At 37.3% G+C, this 22218-nt stretch overlaps 1 protein-coding gene across 6 annotated transcripts in view; it reads left to right on the forward strand.

Moving 5' to 3' along the window:
• Positions 1-11051, forward strand: part of Fpps (Farnesyl pyrophosphate synthase) — a 120230-nt gene extending 109179 nt beyond the window's left edge. For all 6 annotated transcript variants that reach the window (XM_070082317.1, XM_070082320.1, XM_070082321.1 and 3 more), the window contains 3 exons: positions 7492-7563; positions 8444-8641; positions 10116-11051. In XM_070082317.1, the coding sequence (XP_069938418.1) occupies positions 7492-7563; positions 8444-8641; positions 10116-10259 (414 nt within the window). In that variant the 3' untranslated portion in view covers positions 10260-11051. The remainder of the gene's footprint in view (positions 1-7491; positions 7564-8443; positions 8642-10115) is intronic.
• The last annotated feature ends 11167 nt before the right edge of the window (positions 11052-22218 follow it).

The raw sequence follows: 22218 nt of genomic DNA on the forward strand, positions 1-22218 counted from the left end.
TATAGACAGATGGAGATTGAGACAGCCAAAGTCAATCAGCCAGCCACCCATCCAGCCAGCTGGCATGCCAAACACATATTACACATGTTCCAGAATCATTTCTCTTCAATTATGACATAGGTTATAGGACATTCTGGCAGGATGACACTACCATTGGTATCAAAATTGAAAGGATGTGGCACAAATGTTGCACATGGGCTATTATTGAGGTTTTTGACATTTCCTCAGCCACTCATGGCCACATCCATCTCAGAGCCACTAAATTCAGGGTCAACATCACTTTCCTCTTAAAAGGGGAGTGTTAATACTACATGACATCATTGAATCCCTGGTGTTTGCCACGCTGTTTGCTCTAACTAATGCTCAGTTGAACTGGTGCTCCCACAAGGTACTAAGTGGTCCCAAATTTTTTTAATACTGTGCTCACCAAGTGTTAAGACCCATTCTATGCTGCCCAGGCATCTCAGGCCAATCGTGCCAAATTTAGAGGCAGGAAAAATAAAACATTGATCTACGTTTGGGCAGTTAAAGGATTAACAGGCTCTAGTTTTATCACTCATATGACAAGTTAATAATACCATTTCCCTGGATGGTTGCTGTCTACCAACCTAGATAGGGAAATATCCTCTGATACCAGCTATATGGTACGGAGGCCAAAATTTCAAATTATGAAAAAAAAAAAAATTGGTGCAGAAGATTATAAAGTATTTCATCATTAATATAGCAATTTATACCTGAAATAGGCTCAGTGAATAGGTAGTGTGTATGTAAAAGTGCTGGAAACTTGAAAAAGTTAGTGAGCCAAGGGCTGAATAATATCTTTTAATTAAGTTTTAGGTATATTATCATTAAAATTTTAAGTAATGGCAAGTAATTTGTAGTTAGCTGTTTATCTGATTAAAAACATTATGCCTACATCTTAATGATTTTAATTTAAAACTGTTAATAATTAGCACTTTCCAAAATATTCCTCTTTTATTATTTTAACCCTTAAACTGTCCAAACGTAGATCTACGTTCGCTCGCGTAACACTCCGAATGTAGATCTACATTTTTTTATTACATTCTTACTTATGGAGAAAATCAAGGTCGGAGCACTACGTGCGCAAACATAGATCTACATTTGGGCAGTTTAAGGGTTAATATGCTTTTTCACATTTAGTGCATAAGTGTTATTAATACCATCTTTGCTATAATATTTTTTTGTTTATTGGGAGAATTCTGCTAATAATATGCTTTTCTTCTTTGCTAGTACTTTCTATGTATCTCTTTGCACCATGTTGTCTCACCAAGTGAGATTTATTTTGCTTCATATGATGGTAAAATCTGGGAAAGCATGGAGAGGGGAATGGGGCCCCTTGTTGCTTATGGGGATTTTGTGGGTTGATGATTACAGTAATGCACTTAACTTCATTTCACTGTTATGCTGGATACCAGAAAATGTAATGTTATCCAAAGTTTGATCAAACAGACTTATACATAGTCACCACACTGTAATTGATTTTATCTTATGATTATTTCCTGGCTCTGCTGCTGACTGACAGCAATTTCTATGGCAGCATTTCTTTTTTCTATGTATTGGTTATATAGTTTTATCCCCTGTCATTATGCAATGCCATTTATAGTGCTACCGTATATACTCGATAATAGCCTGATTTTGTGTATAAGTTGACTCGACTTTTTCTTTTGCCACAAAAGCCATAATTTTTTATGTATGTATGCATCTACCCTAGTTTTAGAGGAACAGCAGAACAACCCTTGAGAACTTGTAATACCAGTACCCTGTTCTGTACATGTTCAAGTGCAAAGTATAAAAATATCAGCAAACTGTGGGATAAAGACCAGTGTGCAAAACTTAGGACATTTATTAAAAATATGTTTCACCCACTATGGGCTTTGTCAATCCTGTACAAAGTATGTATACTGAAAATGAAGAGAGGTCATGTCAGGTGGCTGTAGTGAGTGGGCATGAGTGGGCCCACATTGTCACCTGACAGCTATGTTTTGTTGAGGTAAAATCATCTCAAGTACACTAAAGATGAATTATGGTGGTAAATGTAAGTGGCTGAATACTTGTGGAATGTAATCACGCTCCTCTTTGAAGAACTGTGGGCTGGCACTCCATGCTTCATTTTAGACTGTAGTAACTTCTACTAGGTGTTATCTGCCTGTCAGCAACATCTCTAGACCACTATAGGCTAATAATACCCTCAATATAACAAGAATCCACAACAATCATAGCAACATGTGTGACACTTCATAGAACACATGGGAATCTAAATGTGATGAATCTAGTTTGCTTTATTAATAAAAGAGGACAACTTACAGAGGCAGCATTGTTTGGTAATGAATGTGATACCAGTATCTAACTCAGTCATATAAAAGTCTGGGGATTCAGCATTTCTGGTGTAATTGTGAAAATGATATCACTTCAATAAGACACTGCAGTCAGGTGACAACTTTACCCTGCCTATGCACCACATACTATCTCCACATGACCTGCCCTTGCTCAACCATGCTAGTAGGTTTTATTCTCATTCAACCATGCTTGCTTATGTTTTTTTTTTTTTTTAACATGCCAGCCATCTTCCACTGAGGCAGGGTGACCAAAAAAAAAAAAACTTTCACCATCATTCACACATAATCAGTCTTTACAGAGGTGCCCAGCTATGACAGTTTAGATGTCACTCCAAACAGCCAATATCCCAGATCCCTCCTTTAACCCTTTCAGGGTTTCGGTCATACTAGTACGGCTTATGCACCAGGGTTTTTGATGTACTAGTATGTCTAAATTTTAGCGCCCTCAAATCTAGTGAGAGAAAGCTGGTAGGCCTACATATGAAAGAATGGGTCTATGTGGTCAGTGTGCACGGTATAAAAAAAAAAACCTGCAGCACACCGTGCGTAATGAGAAAAAAAAACTTTGACCATGTTTTTGGATAAAAACAGCGACTTTGTGCTGTATTTTCATATGGTATTTATTGTTGTATTCTAGATTTCCAGGTCTCATTTTATAGAATGGAAGACATATTACAGAAATTGAGATGATTTTGACTGGTTTTACAAAGAAAAGTACCTTGAAATTGAGCTCAAAGTAGCAGAAATGTTCGATTTTTACCAAAGTTCAAAAGTAAACAAATCATGCTATGCATCCAATACACGTCAACTGGTGAGTCTAATATTCTTTCACAAATGCTCTGATATTATTTTTACCATTTCTACACTAATGCAGTAGTCTGCATAACAGTAAATCTTCTATTTTTTTGTGAGAATAAAAATTCAAACTGGAAAGCAAAAGAATGTAAGAGGGGCATGGGGACGTGATTAATGAACAGAGGAAATGTTATTTTAGTGCCAGGAATGTCTTTCTTGTTTATTCTGGACCCTATTCGGAAATTGGCATCTTTTGAAATTTGTGTGAAATTGGCAAAATTGCTAAGTTCTGACCACTGTATTGGATAGTTGAAATCGGTAAATGGGTGGTTTCTTGTACTCATTTGATAGAAAAAATGGAGTTCTAGCGAAATAGTTATGATTTTTGTCGACAAGTACACTGGAATTGGCCGAAAATAGGGCTCAAAGTGGGCAAAATAGCCGATGCGTAAACATCGTCGAGATCGCTAACTTCGCGAGAGCATAATTCCGTAAGTTTTCCATCAAATTTCATACTTTTGGTGTCATTATGATCGGGAAAAGATTCTCTATCTTTTCCTAATATTTTTTTTTTTTTTTTTTTTTTGAAATTTGGCTGACCCTGAGAACAAGTCTCTGAGAGGTCCTGTCAACCCTGAAAGGGTTAAAGTGCAGGCATTGTACTTCCCACCTCCAGGACTCCAGTCCAGCTAACCAGTTTCCCTGAATCCCTTCACAAAATATTACCCTGCTCACACTCCAGCTCGTCAGGTCATAAAAGAAATTCGTCTCCACTCCTATCTAACAGACTCGCACATGCCTACCGCACGTTCAGGCCCCTTGCACACACAACCTCTTTTACCCCCTCCCTCTATCCTTTCCTAGAATCACCCCTACCCCTCCTCCCCTCCACTACAGATTTATACACCCTCCAAGTCATTCTATTTTGCTCCATCCTCTCTAAATGACCGAAGCACCTCAATAACCCCTCTTCAGCCCTCTAAATAATACTTTTTGTAACTCCACACCTCCTCCTAATTTCCACACTATGAATTCTCTGCATAATATTTACACCACATATTGCCCTTAGAAGGGCAGAGTAAAGGTGAAGAGAGTGGTGAGAGAGTGCAAAAGGAGAGCAAATGAGAGAGTGAGAGAGGCACTGTCAAGAAATTTTTGTGGGAATAAGAAAAAATTTTGGAGCGAGATAAACAAGTTAAGAAAGCCTAGGGAACGAATGGATTTGTCAGTAAAAACAGAGTAGGGGAGTTAGTAGATGTGGAGCTGGAGGTATTGGGTAGATGTCGGGAATATTTTGAGGGACTTTTAAATGTCGATGAAAAAAGGGAGGCAGTAATTTCATGCAATGGCCAGGGAGGTATAACATCTTTTAGGAGTAAAAAAGAGCAAGATGTGAGTGTGGAGGAGATGTGTGAGGCATTACATAGAATGAAAGGTGGTAAAGCACCTGGAACTGCAGTATCATGACAGAAATGTTAAAAGCAAGGGGACATACAGTGTTGGAGTGATTGATCTTTCTATTTAATGAATGTATGAAAGAGGGGAAGGTACCTAGGGATTGGCAGAGAGCATGTATAGTTTCTTTATATAAAGGGAAGGGGGACAAAAGAGATTGTAAAAATTATAAGGGAATAAGTTTACTGAGTATACGAGGTAAGGTGTATGGTAGGGCTATTATTGAAGGAATTAGAGGTAAGACAGAGAGCAGGATTGCAGATGGGCAAGTTGGCTTTAGAATGGGTAGGGAACGTGTAGATCAAGTGTTTACATTGAAGCATATATGTGAACAGTATTTAGATAAAGGTAGGGAAGTTTTCATGGCATTTATGGATTTAGAAATGATAGTGGATAGGAGAGCAATGTGGCAGATGTTGCAAGTGTATGGAATAGGTAGTAAGTTACTAAATGCTGTAAAGCATATTTATGAGGATAGTGAGGCTCAGGTTAGGGTGTATAGGAGAGAGGGAGATTACTTCCCAATAAAAGTAGGTCTTAGACAGGGATGTGTAATGTCACCATGGTTATTTATAGATGGGGTTGTAAAAGAAGTAAATGCTAGGGTGTTGGGGAGAGGAGTAGCATTAAATTATGGGGAATCAAATACAAAATAGGAATTGACACAGTTACTTTTTGCTGATGATACTGTGCTTTTGGGGTATTCTAAAGAAAAGTTGAAAAGGTTAGTGGACAAGTTTGGGAGGGTGTGTAAAGGTAGAAAGTTGAAAGTGAACATAGATAAGAGTAAGGTGATGAGGGTATCAAATGATTTAGATAAAGAATAATTGGATATCACATTGGAGGGAGGGAGTATGGGAGAAGTGAATGTTTTTAGATATTTGGGAGTCAACTTTCCAGTGGATGGGTTGATGAAGGATGAAGTTAACCATAGAATTGATGAAAGAAAATAGGTGAGTGGTGCGTTGAGGTATCTGTGGAGATAAAAAACGTTATCCATGGAGGCAAAGAAGGAATGCATGATAGTATAGTGGTACCAACACTCTTATATGGGTGTGAAGCATGGGTTGTAAATGCTGCAGCGAGGAGGCAGTGGAGATATCCTAAGGGCAATGTGTGGTGTAAATATTATGCAGAGAATTCATAGTGTGGAAATTAGGAGGAGGTGTAGAGTTACTAAAAGTATTAGTCAGAAGGCTGAAGAGGGGCTGTTGAGGTGGTTTGGTCATTTAGAGAGAATGGAACAAAGTAGAATGACTTGTAGAGCATATCAATCTGTAGGGAAGGAAGAGGTGGGGTAGAGGTCGTCCCTGAAAAGGTTGGAGGGAGGGGGTAAAGGAGGTTTTGTGAGCGAGAGACTTGGACTTCCAGCAAGTGTGCGTGAACGTGTTAGATAGGAGTGAATGGAGACGAATGGTTTTTGGGACCTAACAAGCTGTTGAAGTGTGAGCAGGGTAATATTTTGTGAAGGGATTCAGGGAAACCGGTTAGCCGGACTTGAGTCCTGGAAATAGGAAGTATAATGCCTGCACATTAAAGGAGGGGTTTGGGATACTGGCAATTTGGAGGGACATCTAAACTGTTGTATCTGAGCACCTCTGCGAAGACAGAGATTATGTATGAATGATGGTGAAAGTGCTGAATGATGATGAAAGTTTTTTTTTTCTTTTTTGGTTTTTCTTTCTTTTTGGGTCACCCTGCCTCTGTGGGAAATGGCCGACATGTTAAAAAAAAAAATTTGCCCTTAACCACCACATCTCCACTGCCTTCAGCCTCCTCCTAGCTGCAGCATTCACTCCCATATAAGATCGAACTTGAAGCAGTGGATTCAAATTGTATAAATTCAGATTTACAATGGATATAGAAAAGCATTCATTTGGCAATAGTTGTAAATGAGTAGAACAAGCTGCAAAGTTTGGACAGATACATGAGTGGCAATTGTTGGGGAACAGGTAGGTTGATATCAACAGAATGTAATAAAACTTGTGCATAGTTCAAGACATTTATTAAGGATTTCAACCTTTCAGAAATATTACCCATGAACAAGTTAACCCCCTTGCCCCTTTTTTTTTTCCAAAAAACTGACCTTAGAACCTCGAGTATATACGGTATTTATTTTTATTAAAAAATTTCACTTCATCAAATTTGGTATGTAACTTTTTTGAGATAATGATTCTTTTAAAATATAAATCTTTATGAAGCATTTTTAGAAAAGCAGTAGAGCAGCTTAAATGGATGTTTAGTCATAGTTAATGATATCTGTTAGAGGAACCTTAATGGCTGTGATTGAACCTTTTACCGTTTTTAAAGATTTATCAGTATACTACTATATATTGATAGTTAAATTTTTATTATTTTATTACGGTATATTTATAATATAGCATTGATTTGCCTTCACTTTTAATATTTTGTGCAACTAAAAGTCCATTTATCAAATTTATTAAGAAATTACACATAAAATAGTAGCATTACCATATGTATTAATAGAATTTTAAGTCAAGAATAGTTACACATTTTGTGAAATTCTTGATGTTTATATTTATTCGTACTCTGTCACTAATTAGCGAGCAGATATATCAGTCACTCCTCTAAAAACATGCACATCTAAAAGTTAATGATCTGTTAACACAGTCCCTCAGGCTGCTCTCACTGCACACTTCATTATACAGTGTATACATATTTAACCTTTTCCTTTCGGTATATATTGAATATTACCAGATTTATTTCTGAGCATAATTATTCATTCCTTCACTAAGTATATTTCAGTAATTATTTGTCTATTCCAATTAGTTTAGGTGTGAAATTAACATAATTACTAATGAAAATAATATGCATACTATTAAATGGTTCAATGCAGAGATATAATTGATCAACTTTGCCTTAGGCTGGCATTACTGACAGAGAACTACACCGTCAAGCACGCACTATTTTGGTGGAGATGGGACAGTTCTTCCAGGTTAGTTGTAAACTTCTCTAAAGTCATTGTGTTAAGTTAGCAGTAAACCCTTGATTTAATGGACTAATTGGAGGGAGTGGGTGATTGTAGTGGACAGAAATAAAATTGTCTTGCTAATGGACAATTCTGTAACCAATGGACCTGGTCCATTGTTTGATTCAAATGACTTAACAGATTTTGTCCTGCATTGCCACCAAGGTCTGTCACAAATAGGTCCATTAAATTGAGGGTTTGTTTTCTGAATTGTTGATTTATGAATCTCTCTTAAAATGTAGATTTTATTTTGAGATACTGTACAAAAACTTGCATTCTAATTGCTTGCCAGAAAATGTAATCTTGTGGAAGCCTTACTGATAAAAGCATGGAAATGATGATAGTTACTTGTTAGGTCATTCATATCTCGAGTTTGGATAGTGAGTAATTCACATCCCTGGCATAACAGTTTACTAAAAAATGTCACATGGTGATGAAGTCAACTCCAGTGGTTCGCAATTTTTATCTATGGACTCATTTCAAGTTCTACAAAGTTTTGATGACTTCACCCTAAAATAGAACACCTTATTCATAATCACTTACAGTATTTAATAGAAAAAAAAAATAGGTCAATTGAGGGAACTGGGATTACAAAATCCAGAAAGTATTTTTAGATTTGAAGTAACAATACAACTTAGAATAGCTACTATCAAAACATATAGATTTGTATCCTGCTTATACAAAGACAATCTTGAGGCAGTAGTACTCTTAGTGAGATGGAGCTGTATTTAAGGATTGATATATGGTATGGTATTTAAGACCTGATTTAAAATGCCATTTAGGCAGTGAATATAGCATTGTATTATGCTAGAGATGTTTTATATTGTAAATCTGTATATTGTTTCAGGTCCAGGATGATTATTTAGATTGCTTTGGGGATTCATCTGTGACAGGCAAGGTAGGAACAGATATTGGTGAAGGAAAATGTACTTGGCTCTCTGTAGTGGCTTTACAGCGGGCATCGCCGTCACAGCGTCGTATCATGGAGGAGCATTATGGTAACCCAGAACAGGAGAGTGTGAATAAAGTGAAAGCTCTATATATGGTAAGTATATGAAAATTCACTTACATAGCAGAGTAACTGGCCTGTTGTATTGTGTTAGGGAAAATTTTTACATAACTTAATTTGGAATACAGTGGAACCCCAGATTTCATACGCACTGGATATCGTACATTTCGGATTTAGAACACTTTTTTGGGTGAAATTTTGCTCCGGATTTCATACCTTCACCCAGAAATCATACGCATTGGATGCGTCCACCCATCCAGGATGCATGCGTATGTGCCTCAGTCTGGCTCTGTCACTGGTCGAGTGAGCATTACTTCGCATGTTCCTCCGAAACATTTCGTAATAATCCATTGATTTTGTGCTTAACTATTGAATGCAACTGTGAAATAAGCCACGATGGGCCCAAAGAAAGTTCCTAGTGCCAGCCTTTTGGTAAAGGTGAGAAACATGATAGAATTCAAGAAAGAGGTTGTAGAAAAATACGAAAGTGGCGTACATTTAGCTGAGCTTGCCAGGATGTATGGGAAGTTGAAATCAACAATCTGTTCCATCCTGGCAAAGAAAGTAGAAATCAAGGAAGCTAAAGTTGCAAAAGGGGTAAATATGGTAATGAAACAGAGATCACAAATAATGTGGAGAGGTTGTTGTTGGTGTGGATCAACAAAAAACAGTTAGCGGGAGATAGTGTTGTGGAGTTGATCATTTGCGAAAAGGCAAGGCAGTTGCATGTGTATCTCGTAAAGAAAATACCTGGAACGTGTGCTGCTGTTAGTGAATTTAAGGCCAGCAGAGGCTGGTTTGAAAGATTCAAGAAGCGAAGTGGCATATACAGTGTTATAAGGCATGGTTAGGCTGCAAGTTCAGACAAACGTGCGGCCGAAGAATTTGTTGATGAATTCAAGGAGTACGTAGAGGCTGAAGGATTCGTCCCCCAACAAGTGTTCAATCATTATGAAACGGGCCTCTCTTCTTCCATACACCAACAAGAGTCTTCAATAAAGGTATGTAATAGTGATTTAAATGTTCACTTATCCATTTCATTAGTGCTTTATATTTTTCTCATTGCTTTCCCAAAAACCATTCATCTCCATTCACTCCTATCTAACACGCTCATGCATGCTTGCTGGAAGTCCAAGCCCCTCACACACAAAACCTCCTTTACCCCTTCCCTACAACCTTTTTTGGGAGGACTCCTACCCCACCTATCTTCTACAGGTTTATGTGCTCTCCAAGTCATTCTACTTTGTTCCATTCTCTCTAAATGACCAAACCACCTCAACAGCCCTCTGACTAATACTTTTAGTAACTCTTAAATGTAAATGAAGTCCAACAAAATTTTATTTGACCTTGGAGTATGTCAGCATTATCAAGAGGGTTGTGTGTACTGTATTATCTACTTGGTTTTAATGTATTTGCTTTATATTTCGTTAAAAGAACAATCTTCAATTTTAGTTTTAATAAATGCTAATATTTTACCAGCTGTTGGATAAATGATATGTATCATTTTCAGGAATTGGGCCTACCAGCAACTTATCGAGCCTATGAAGATTCCACCTCTTCCATGATCCGAATTCATATTCAACAAATTTCCCGAGGCTTAAACCACAATGTTTTCTTTAAATTCCTTGATAAGATTCACAAGAGATCGAGCTAGAACACTACAGTGAGTGTCACATTTTGAGGTTATTATTCATGAAGGAATTTCCTAGCAACCCACGGAAATTAAAGCCATTAGAGTGCTGCAGGAAAATGGAAGAAAAAGTGTGCTGCATAACACTTTGTGCTGTATTTTGTAATATAGTGTAATAAATTATAATTAGCACATTTGATCTACCACAAAATAATCAAAATTAAATTTTTTTTATACTACATATAGTTTGTGATTTTTTTGTATATACTGTACTTTACACTACTGTATTTTTTATTTGAAAGTAATTTTCATTTATATTTATGTACTTTCAACAGTCTGAAATGCTTGCTAAATAATGTATCATGTTTGTTTAGAAATATATTGTACAATGCTTTCATTAATAATAATGACATTCTGTGGGTTAAGGTATTTTATTACAAGACATTTCATCCACCGGGGACTTTCATTTCAAGAACTGATAAATTCCCTGATGGTCTAAACATCTTGTAATAAAACAGCATAACCTGTACTTTGTGTCATTATCATACTGTTAGTATATATTACCATTTTATACAATGCTTTCATTGTTGGGTGCATATATGTAATTTGCATTTGTATACTGTAAATAAAAACATATGAGTGCTATAGACAAATGTTATAATAACGTTGGAGAAACTTGTATGTTCAGTGTGTGTTTAGCCTGCCCATGGGCATGCTTGCCAAACATACATTTTGCTTATTCCAGTGAGCACTTGTTAGGTGTATAAAGCACATAGATCACTGCATTTATGCACAATAAAGGTTGTGAAAATATGATTTATTTTTCTTTTGACATGCAAGATAGCTTAAGAACTGAAATTACACATGCATATCTTTGTTTTACGAATACTGGAATGTTATCTCCATTTTTTATTTTTTGGCCTCCATGGCTATCTTTTGCCAAGGCAGACAATACTGTATGACTCTTGTGGGTTTAGCACTTAGATATGATTATAATAATAATTAACTGTCAAGGAAGGATAACCAAAAGAAGATAAAACATTCACCATCATTCATTCAACTGCTGTCTTATCAGAAGTTCACTGACATCAGTTGGATTACCCTCTAACTCCACCCCTCCTTCAGAGTGCAGGCACTGTCCTTCCCACATTCAGGATGCAAGTCCAAATAACTGGTTTCCCTGAATCCCTTCATAAAAGTTACCTTACCCTCCAAGTATATTAAAAACCACTTCTCTCTATTCATTCCTGTCAAACATGCCCCCACAAGCCTCTGAAACTTGGACTTTTAACCCTATACCTCCTGGGATGATCCAGCAACCCATTTTTTATTTTTTAGCTTGTTTGGAAATTTTCCCTCTCAAAAGTATTTGCTGTGACTAGAGACAAATTATGAATATCATTTGGAATGCAACAAATACTTGAAATTGTTTTTATTATATTGTGCTTGTAATATCGTAAATATGATACTGCATTAATCAAGATAGCAGAATTTGTGCCACCATAGCTGATGTTGCCGTTGCCTTGTTAATGAAACTGATTACTTAACTAGCTCCAGTTTGCTACATCAACTTTGACCCTTTACCCTTTCTTCTGATGTCCTTTCCTGACTACCATCACTCTCACCCTTCCAGGGAGGTGCCTTGATGATGGTGAGATGATCCAAGATTTGTGGTATTCCTTTCCCTATTTAACTACTGTTATTACAAAAGTTAGCCCACTAAGTTTTTTTTCTATTGATCCATAATTGAGTTTCTGGCCATATTCTTCCCACCTCTGTCAAGTTTAGGTAACTACATTCACACAATTATCAATCATATATAAGCAACTCATCCACAGATATATGGAGAGACATCTACCACCTCTGTGAGGCATGCCAGGTAACACCGTCAGTCCACCATATCCTAATTGACTTTCCTATCAGAAAGCATGCAGAATTAAATTCTTACATCTACTTCTCTCTAATGCACTTAGTCGTCTGATTCACTAGAAATCCCATCTTAACGAAAATTAACTCCTAATTTTTAACGAAAACTTACCTATTGCACCAACTATGACTTCAGTTTTGCTCCCACATTAAGTCCTAACCCTCACACACCCTACACTTTGCACACTGCCCATGCACAGCACTGTATGGCCTTTACTGGTTCAAGATTTATTTGATTATAATCTTGATCCAAGAAATGTGAGTTACCTTCCCCTTTCATGAATCAAATCTGAATCCTCCAAGTCCCCAGGCACTGTATAACCCCTATGGGTTTAGTACTTTCTTGTGGTCCTCCACTAATAATTTATAAATCCCTTAGGGATTTATTAATTATTGGTAGAAAAATTGTATGCTTCTGATATAGCAACAGGAAAATTTGTTATGAAATAGTTACTACAGATTGGTGAGAGATTGCAAAAGGAGAGCAGATGATAGAGTGAGAGAGGCACTGTTAAAAAATTTTACTGAAAATAAGAAAAAATTTTGGAGTGAGTTAAACAAGTTAAGAAAGCCTAGGAAACAAATGGATTTGCCACTTAAAAACAGAGTTGGGGAGTTAGTAGATGGGGAGATGGAGGTATTGGGTAGATGGCGAGAATATTTTGAGAAACTTTTAAATGTCGACGAAGAAAGGGAGACGGTAATTTCATTCACTGGCCAGGGAGGTATACCATCTTTTAGGAGTGAAGAAGAGCAGGATGTGAGTGTGGGGGAGGTGCGCGAGGCATTACGTAGAATGAAAGGGGGTAAAGGAGCTGAAACTGACGGGATCATGACACAAATGTTAAAAGCAGGGGGGGATATAGTGTTGGAGTGGTTGGTATTTTTGTTTAATAAATGTAGGAAAGAGGGGAAGGTACCTAGGAATTGGCAGAGAGCATGTATAGTCCCTTTATATAAAGGGAAGGGGGACAAAAGAGATTGTAAAAATTATAGAGGAATAAGTTTACTGAGTATACCAGAAAAGTGTATAGTAGGGTTATTATTGAAAGAGTTAGAGGTAAGACAGAATGTAGGATTGCAGATGAGCAAGGTGGTTTCAGAGTTTGTTAGGGGATGTGTAGATCAAGTGTTTACGTTGAAGCATATATGTGAACAGTATTTAGATAAAGGTAGGGAAGTTTTTATTGCATTTATGGATTTAGAAAAGGCATATGATAGACTGGATAGGGGAGCAATGTGGCAGATGTTGCAAGTATATGGAATAGGTGGTAAGTTACTAAATGCTGTAAAGAGTTTTTATGAGTATAGTGAGGCTCAGGTTAGGGTGTGTAGACAGAGGCGTCGCTAGAGTTGGTGTCACCCGAATGAAATTCAAGGGGGGGGGGGGGGTAAACTCCAGTTACGTCACTACTACATGACCAGTTATGTCACTACTGCATGACCAGTTACGTCACTACTGCATGACCAGTTACGTCACTACTGCATGACCAGTTACGTCACTACTGCATGACCAGTGACAGATGTTTAGCAATGAGAATGTTTAAGGGACATAAACTGAGCAGGAGAATACATGTACTTCTCAACTTTATTAATGATAAAATAAATAATCGTAGTAATATTGAGGAAACATAAACTCAAATACCACTTTGAGTACAGCCAACACATCCTACATTTATTCATCTTCATCAATGCCAAAACAAAAAAAAACCTTAAAAATAAAGAAAAAAACATTGCAATATCAGAGAAACACTAGTTCCGATTTGACCTTGAGTACAGGTTACATCTCGGTGAATCTGATCTTGCATTTCATTGCCTTCAGTTATGCAAAATCATCTGTCACATCATCAAAATCAATGATTTTCCCTATATAGGCTTATTTGTACTTTGTTAATACGTACTTAATAGGCTATATAAAAACGAAGGATTCTTCTCTCATGTTGGTGCAGCACTGCGCTGATTATCCCTTTTGGCTTAGCGCTTCTTTTTGATTATAATAATAATAATGGTGCAGCGCTGTTTTGGGCATTGGTGTCACCTTCTTTAGAGGCTCTATGGTGTCACCCCCTAAATGGTGTCACTTAGGCAAAAATTTCAGTCAGTACATGCCATATCTCACTTGTTCTGTATCTTCTCTTCTGTTATCCTATTCTCTATCTTTCCCTAGCTTCCTCATACACTCTGTTATCTTCTCTCCTTATCCAAGCCTTTTTCATCTCTCCTGTCTCCTCCATTATAATTCTCTATTCTTCGTCTCTCCTATACCCTTTCTAGCTTCCTATCTTCTACTTTCTCTTGCCTTTCCTTTAGAATAAGACTCAACATAATTTTTATGGCCTATCAGAGACTTAGGTCCTTTCATCCAAAAATACCATCAAACTGCATACATCTCTTATTATTAATGCCTATCCTCTTCATTTGTCTGACTTTTTTTGGGTTATCCTAGGTACTTTACACATGCTGCTATGTATGATAATCTATGTAACTATTTGTGTATACCTGAATAAACTTACTTATTCTTTCTTACTCATCCTGTCCTATCCTTTCTCCTTCCTGTTCTCTCTCTCCACCCCATCCTTCATAGTTCAAGGAATTCAGAGGATCAGCCTCCACAGAGGCAGTTCTCCTTGAAGTTATCAGCCAAAACCCACACGTAATTAACCTGTTTTTCCTTTAATCTACATGTGTGAAGCTGTTAGTCACACTTGTATAACTGTGTGTGTCCCTCATAATAGCACATATAAAGACGTGACAAAAGAATTGTCAACACTAGGACTATTTATTAAAAATTAGATAAAATTAATCAGTTTAAGCACATTAAAATATCCACACCATATTAATTCTCAAGAGTATCTATCAATCCATAAGAATATAATAACAAATGCTAGTGTGGAAATAAACTCCAGAACCTGCTGGAATATATTCAAGTGTTGGGAAAAAGATATCTGCATATACATGTAATGGTTTACATAATATTTTAAAATAATGACATACCAAGTGCTGGGGAGAGAAGTGGGAAGGGAAGGTGGGGCGGGGGATGTAAGCCAGTGGAAGGCCTCCGTCAGTTCACCAAGAGCTCCAGCTGTGGGTCATCATATGACTTATTAAAGACCTGTGTCAGGAACCACTTATCCTGTTTCCTGACAAACTTCACCTAAGATGAGGTTGGTTAGACATTTAGTTGGTTACAAGTGCAAAGCCTACACCTTGGTCTCAATATTACTAGGGATAAATGCAGTATAATATATTCTTTGTTGACTTTTCGTCTAGCCAGTGGGCTTTTTCATTATCATCATTTATGGAAAAGCCAGATAGCTTCAGATTATCCTGGATTATTAACCCTCCAGATTTTGTGGCTTACTTCCCCATCACATGCTTTTCCCAAATCCATAAAAAACTCCTTACCCATATATGGCTATTAAGTGGGGAGGGCTAAACCCGTAGGGTTTGTAGTGCCTAGGTGGCATGAAAGTTTGATCCGAGGGGAGGAGATTGATAATAATGGGGGAGTGCTAAACCTGTAGGATTATACAGCGCATGGGGGAGGGGGATGGAAGGTATTCAGGCTCAATGCAGGGAATCGGGCAGATCAAATTCCCTAGATCAAGAGCCTCTCACCAGTCATGGGAGGGAGAGGAGATTGAGCAGGTCCAATTACTTGGATTAATAGCCCCCCCCCCCAGAATGGGGTTACCTATATCCAAGTATCGTTTATCAGTATCTACATTTTATCTACGTCACTCCAAAAAAACTCCAAACCTACTAGGGTCATAATCATGAGGGAGCACTAAACCCATAGGATTATACAGTGCACATGGGGGGATTGTATGGAAGGTATTCAGGCTCAATTCAGGGAACTCCTTATCTCCATTACTTTCAACTTGTACACAACTGTACATCAGTACAGCTCCCTTATCTCCATTACTTTCAACTTGTACACAACTGTACATCAGTAAAGCTCCCTATCTCCATTACTTTCAACTTGTACACAACTGTACATCAGTACAGCTCCCTTATCTCCATTACTTTCAACTTGTACACAACTGTACATCAGTACAGCTTCCTTATCTCCATTACTTTCAACTTGTATACAACTGTACATCAGTACAGCTCCCTTATCTCCATGATTACTCTCAACTTGTACACAACTGTACATCAGTACAGCTCCCTTATCTCCATGATTACTCTCAACTTGTACACAACTGTACATCAGTACAGCTCCCTTATCTCCATTACTTTCAAATTGTACACTAATGTACATCAGTACAGCTCCCTTATCTCCATTACTTTCAACTTGCGCACAACTGTACATCCATACAGCTCCCTTATCTCCATTACTTTCAACTTGTACACAACTGTACATCAGTACAGCTCCCTTATCTCCATTACTTTCAACTTGTACACAACTGTACATCAGTACAGCTCCCTTATGTCCATTACTTTCAACTTGTACACAACTGTACATTAGCACAGCTCCCTCATCTCCATTACTTTCAACTTGTACACAACTGTACATCAGTACAGCTCCCTTATCTCCATTACTTTCAACTTGTACACAACTGTACATCAGTACAGCTCCCTTATCTCCATTACTTTCAACTTGTACACAACTGTACATCAGTACAGCTCCCTTATCTCCATTACTTTCAACTTGTACACAACTGTACATCAGTACAGCTCCCTTATCTCCATTACTTTCAACTTGTACACAACTGTACATCAGTACAGCTCCCTTATCTCCATTACTTTCAACTTGTACACAACTGTACATCAATACAGCTCCCTTATCTCCATTACTTTCAACTTGTACACAACTGTACATCAGTACAGCTCCCTTATCTCCATTACTTTCAACTTGTACACAAATGTACATCAGTAAAGCTCCCTATCTCCATTACTTTCAACTTGTACACAACTGTACATCAGTACAGCTCCCTTATCTCCATTACCTTCAACTTGTACACAAATGTACATCAGTAAAGCTCCCTATCTCCATTACTTTCAACTTGTACACAACTGTACATCAGTACAGGTCCCTTATCTCCATTACTTTCAACTTGTACACAACTCTACATCAGTACAGCACCTCTATCTGCATAATTACCATCTTCCTACTTGTACACAATTGTACATCAGTAAAGCACCTTTCTCTCCATAATTATCAACTTGTACACTCCTGTACATCAGTACAGCACCTCTATCCATGATTGCCATCATTCATCAACTTGTACACAACTGTACATCACTACAGCTCCATTATCTCTCCATGACTACCATCAACTTGTACAACTGTACATGAGTACAGCACATTTCTCTACGATTACCATCGTGTACACACCTGTACATGAGTACAGCTCCTTTATCTCCATGACTACCACCATTACACTTGTACACACCTGTACAGCACCTTTATCTCCATGATTACCATCATAACACTTGTACACACCTGTACATCAGTACAGCACCTTTATCTCCATGATTACAATCATAACACTTGTACACATCTGTACATCAGTAAAGCACCTTTATCTCCCTGATTACCATCATTCAACTTGTACACAACTGTACACCAGTACAGCTCCTTTATCTCATTACCATTATTCGTTAACTTGTACACATCTGTACATCAGTACAGCTCCTTTATCTCTCCATGATTACCATCTTGTACACACCTGTGCATCAGTACAGCACCTTTATCCATGATTACTATCATTCATCAACTTGTACACAACTGTACAGCTCCATTACCTCTCCATAATTACCATCTCTCAACTTGTACACAACTGTACATCAATACAGCTCCTTTATCTCTCCATGATTACAATCTTGCACACAACTGTACATTAGTACAGCACCTTTATCTCTCCATGATTACCATCATTCATCAACTTGTACACACCTGTACATCAGTACAGCTCCTTTATCTCCATTACTTTTAACATGTACACAACTGTACATCTCCCTTATCTCCATTACTCTGAACTTGTACACAACTGTACATCAGTACAGCTCCCTTATCTCAATTACTTTCAAATTGTACACTAATGTACATTACATCAGTACAGCTCCCTTATCTCCATTACTTTCAACTTGTACACAACTGTACATCAGTACAGCTCCCTATCTCCATTACTTTCAACTTGTACACAACTGTACATTAGTACAGCTCCCTTATCTCCATTACTTTCAACCTGTACACAACTGTACATCAGTACAGTTCCCTTATCTCTAATACTTTCAACTTGTACACAGCTATACATCAGTACAGCTCCCTTATCTCAATTACTTTCAAATTGTACACTAATGTACATCAGTACAGCTCCCTTATCTCCATTACTTTCAACTTGTACACAACTGTACATCAGTACAGCTCCCTCATCTCCATTACTTTCAACTTGTACACAACAGTACATCAGTACAGCTCCCTTATCTCCATTACTTTCAACTTGTACACAACTGTACATCAGCACAGCTCCCTCATCTCCATTACTTTCAACTTGTACACAACTGTACATCAATACAGCTCCCTTACCTCCATTACTTTCAACTTGTACACAACTGTACATCAGTAAAGCTCCCTACCTCCATTACTTTCAACCTGTACACAACTGTACATTAGTACAGCTCCCTTATCTCCATTACTTTCAACTTGTACACAACTGTACATCAATACAGCTCCCTTATCTCCATTACTTTCAACTTGTACACAACAGTACATCAGTACAGCTCCCTTATCTCCATTACTTTCAACCTGTACACAACTGTACATTAGTACAGCTCCCTTACCTCCATTACTTTCAACTTGTACACAACTGTACATCAATACAGCTCCCTTACCTCCATTACTTTCAACTTGTACACACCTGTACATCAGTACAGCTCCTTTATCTCCATTACTTTCAACTTGTACACAACTGTACATCAGTACAGCTCCCTTATCTCCATTACTTTCAACTTGTACACAAATGTACATCACAGCTCCCTCATCTCCATTACTTTCAACTTGTACACAATTGTACATCTCCATTACTTTCAACTTGTACACAACTGTACATCAGTACAGCTCCCTTATCTCCATTACTTTCAACTTGTGCACAACTGTACATCAGTACAGCTCCCTTATCTCCATTACTTTCAACTTGTGCACAACTGTACATCAGTACAGCTCCCTTATCTCCATTACTTTCAACTTGTGCACAACTGTACATCAGTACAGCTCCCTTATCTCCATTACTTTCAACTTGTACACAACTGTACATCAGTACAGCTCCCTTATCTCCATTACTTTCAACTTGTACACAACTGTACATCAGTACAGCTCCCTTATCTCCATTACTTTCAACTTGTGCATAACTGTACATCAGTACAGCTCCCTTATCTCCATTACTTTCAACTTGTACACAACTGTACATCAGTACAGCTCCCTTATCTCAATTACTTTCAACTTGTACACAACTATACATGACTACCATCAACTTGTACACACCACCTGTACATGAGTACAGCACCTTTATCTCCATGATTACCATCATAACACTTGTACACACCTGTACATCAGTAAAGCACCTTTATCTCCCTGATTACCATCATTCAACTTGTACACAACTGTACACCAGTACAGCTCCTTTATCTCATTACCATTATTCGTTAACTTGTACACACCTGTACATCAGTACAGCTCCTTTATCTCTCCACGATTACCATCTTGTACACAACTGTACATCAGTACAGCACCTTTATCCATGATTACTATCATTCATCAACTTGTACACAACTGTACATCAGTACAGCTCTATTATCTCTCCATGATTACCATCATTCTTCAACTTGTACACACCTGTACATCAGTACAGCTCCATCATCTCTCCATGAATACAATCATTCTTCAACTTGTACACACCTGTACATCAGTACAGCTCCATCATCTCTCCATGAATACAATCATTCTTCAACTTGTACACACCTGTACATCAGTACAGCTCCATCATCTCTCCATGAATACAATCATTCTTCAACTTGTACACACCTGTACATCAGTACAGCTCCATCATCTCTCCATGAATACAATCATTCTTCAACTTGTACACACCTGTACATCAGTACAGCTCCATCATCTCTCCATGAATACAATCATTCTTCAACTTGTACACACCTGTACATCAGTACAGCTCCATCATCTCTTCATAATTACCAACTTTCATCAACTTGTACACACCTGTACATCAGTACACACCTGTACATCAGTACAGTAATCTTCTAGTACGTACACACAAAACTTTTTGAGTCTTGTACATTATCAATAACACTTAAAAAAAGCTATTAACAGTAAAAAATCAATGCTTAATCTTGACAAAAACAAAGTTAATCTTACTATATGATTATTTGATAATTATTATGGATAATTATTTAAAAATTATGATAGACTGCAATATAATTATATTAATACTTTTATTAATGATGATTGTCACTGTAAAGCACTAAGAAATTTTGAGACTATTTTTAACTAATTAAAAAATCTATTAAAAAAAATTATGCTTAAAAATTGTGGAAAATTACATGTATTTGAATGTAACTCATGTACACAACAGTAAATGATAACAAAGATAATTATTATTTATCAGTTACATAGACAAGTAGGAATTTGGGACACCTAGGTCGCAAAAATGTCCCCCTTCGATACCTACAACTGTCTTGTTCACAAGTTGCTCTAAACCTATTAATTACAAATGAAATAGCAGCGCTGTATAGCCCTTGTGGCTTAGCGCTTCTTTTTTATTATAATAATACAAATGAAATATACATCACCAGGAATTCTGGTAAATATATAAATTTGTGGACTGTATATTAAAATTAATAAATGATTATATATATACACACATACATAACAGAATGAGAATATCTTAAAATCACTCACCAATTTGACTGGAGATCAAGGTGTATCATACTCAGAAAACCTCACTGTCTATCCATGAAAATAACACTGGCCAGAGTTAAAAACATAAACTTATCTGAGGTTCCTGGAGCTGTCTTGTCCAGTCGCCTGATATCTCAAGTTATGCAGGAATGCATATCCAACAATTTCGGCTCTAATTTGAGAGGTGTCAGCCCAATTTTAACCTCTAGAGCACAAAAATTCTTATTTTCACTAACGTTTTCTTGGCTCATTCAAAAAACAATGGCAAGTCTCTTCTGCGCAGGCGCAGAGTTTCCTGTCCACTTTATTCTCTTCTTTTAAAAATACACTTTTAATCAGGTTTATTTACACAGCATAATATTGGGAAATTATTTTCCACAAAAATGAACATTAGGGTGGAAGAGAACAAACTATTAGGCTGAAAGAGAAAGAAAAATATTAGGCTGAAAGGAAAAAAACATTAGGCTGAAAGAGAAAAAAAGATATTAGCCTGAAAGAGAAAAAAGTATTAGGCTGAAAGAAAAAAATTTGGCTGAAAGGGAAAAAAATATTAGGCTGAAAGGGAAAAAAATATTAAGGTGAAAGGGGAAAAAATATTATGCTGAAAGTGAAAAAAAAATATGCTGAAAATTAAAAAAAAAAAAAACATTAGGCTGAAAGTGAAAAAAAAAAATATTAGGCTGAAAGGGGAAAAAAATATTATCAAAAACTTACTAACAGCATCTGCTTTAGTAAGCAGAAAAATGACAGAGAAAGAAGGCATTTAGGTTTGATCCAAGTAAGGTGAAGGCATGTTAAGTCAAGAGATGGTGTGAGTGGCGCCACTGTCGCACCTCCTACTTGCCGCTAATTTCCAGTTTTCTGTAACTTATTTCCCGTTTTCTATACATTACTCTCCGTTTTGGCGGGATTGTCATAACATTTATGGGGAGCAGTGAAACCGTATGAGTTGCACAGCTCGTGGAGGGATGAAGGCTTTCACACTTGATTCATGGTAATGGAGCAAAAATTCAATTACACAGATCAAGAGCTCCTCAGAAGCATCAAGGAACCTCCTTTGAAAATTTTTAGCGGGAATAATCAAATTAAAGGCAATACTTTAACTACAATAATGACGGAATGAAACTCCGAATAATCCTATCA

This window comes from Cherax quadricarinatus, chromosome 7 (assembly GCF_038502225.1).
Source record: "Cherax quadricarinatus isolate ZL_2023a chromosome 7, ASM3850222v1, whole genome shotgun sequence".
NCBI lineage: Eukaryota > Metazoa > Arthropoda > Malacostraca > Decapoda > Parastacidae > Cherax > Cherax quadricarinatus.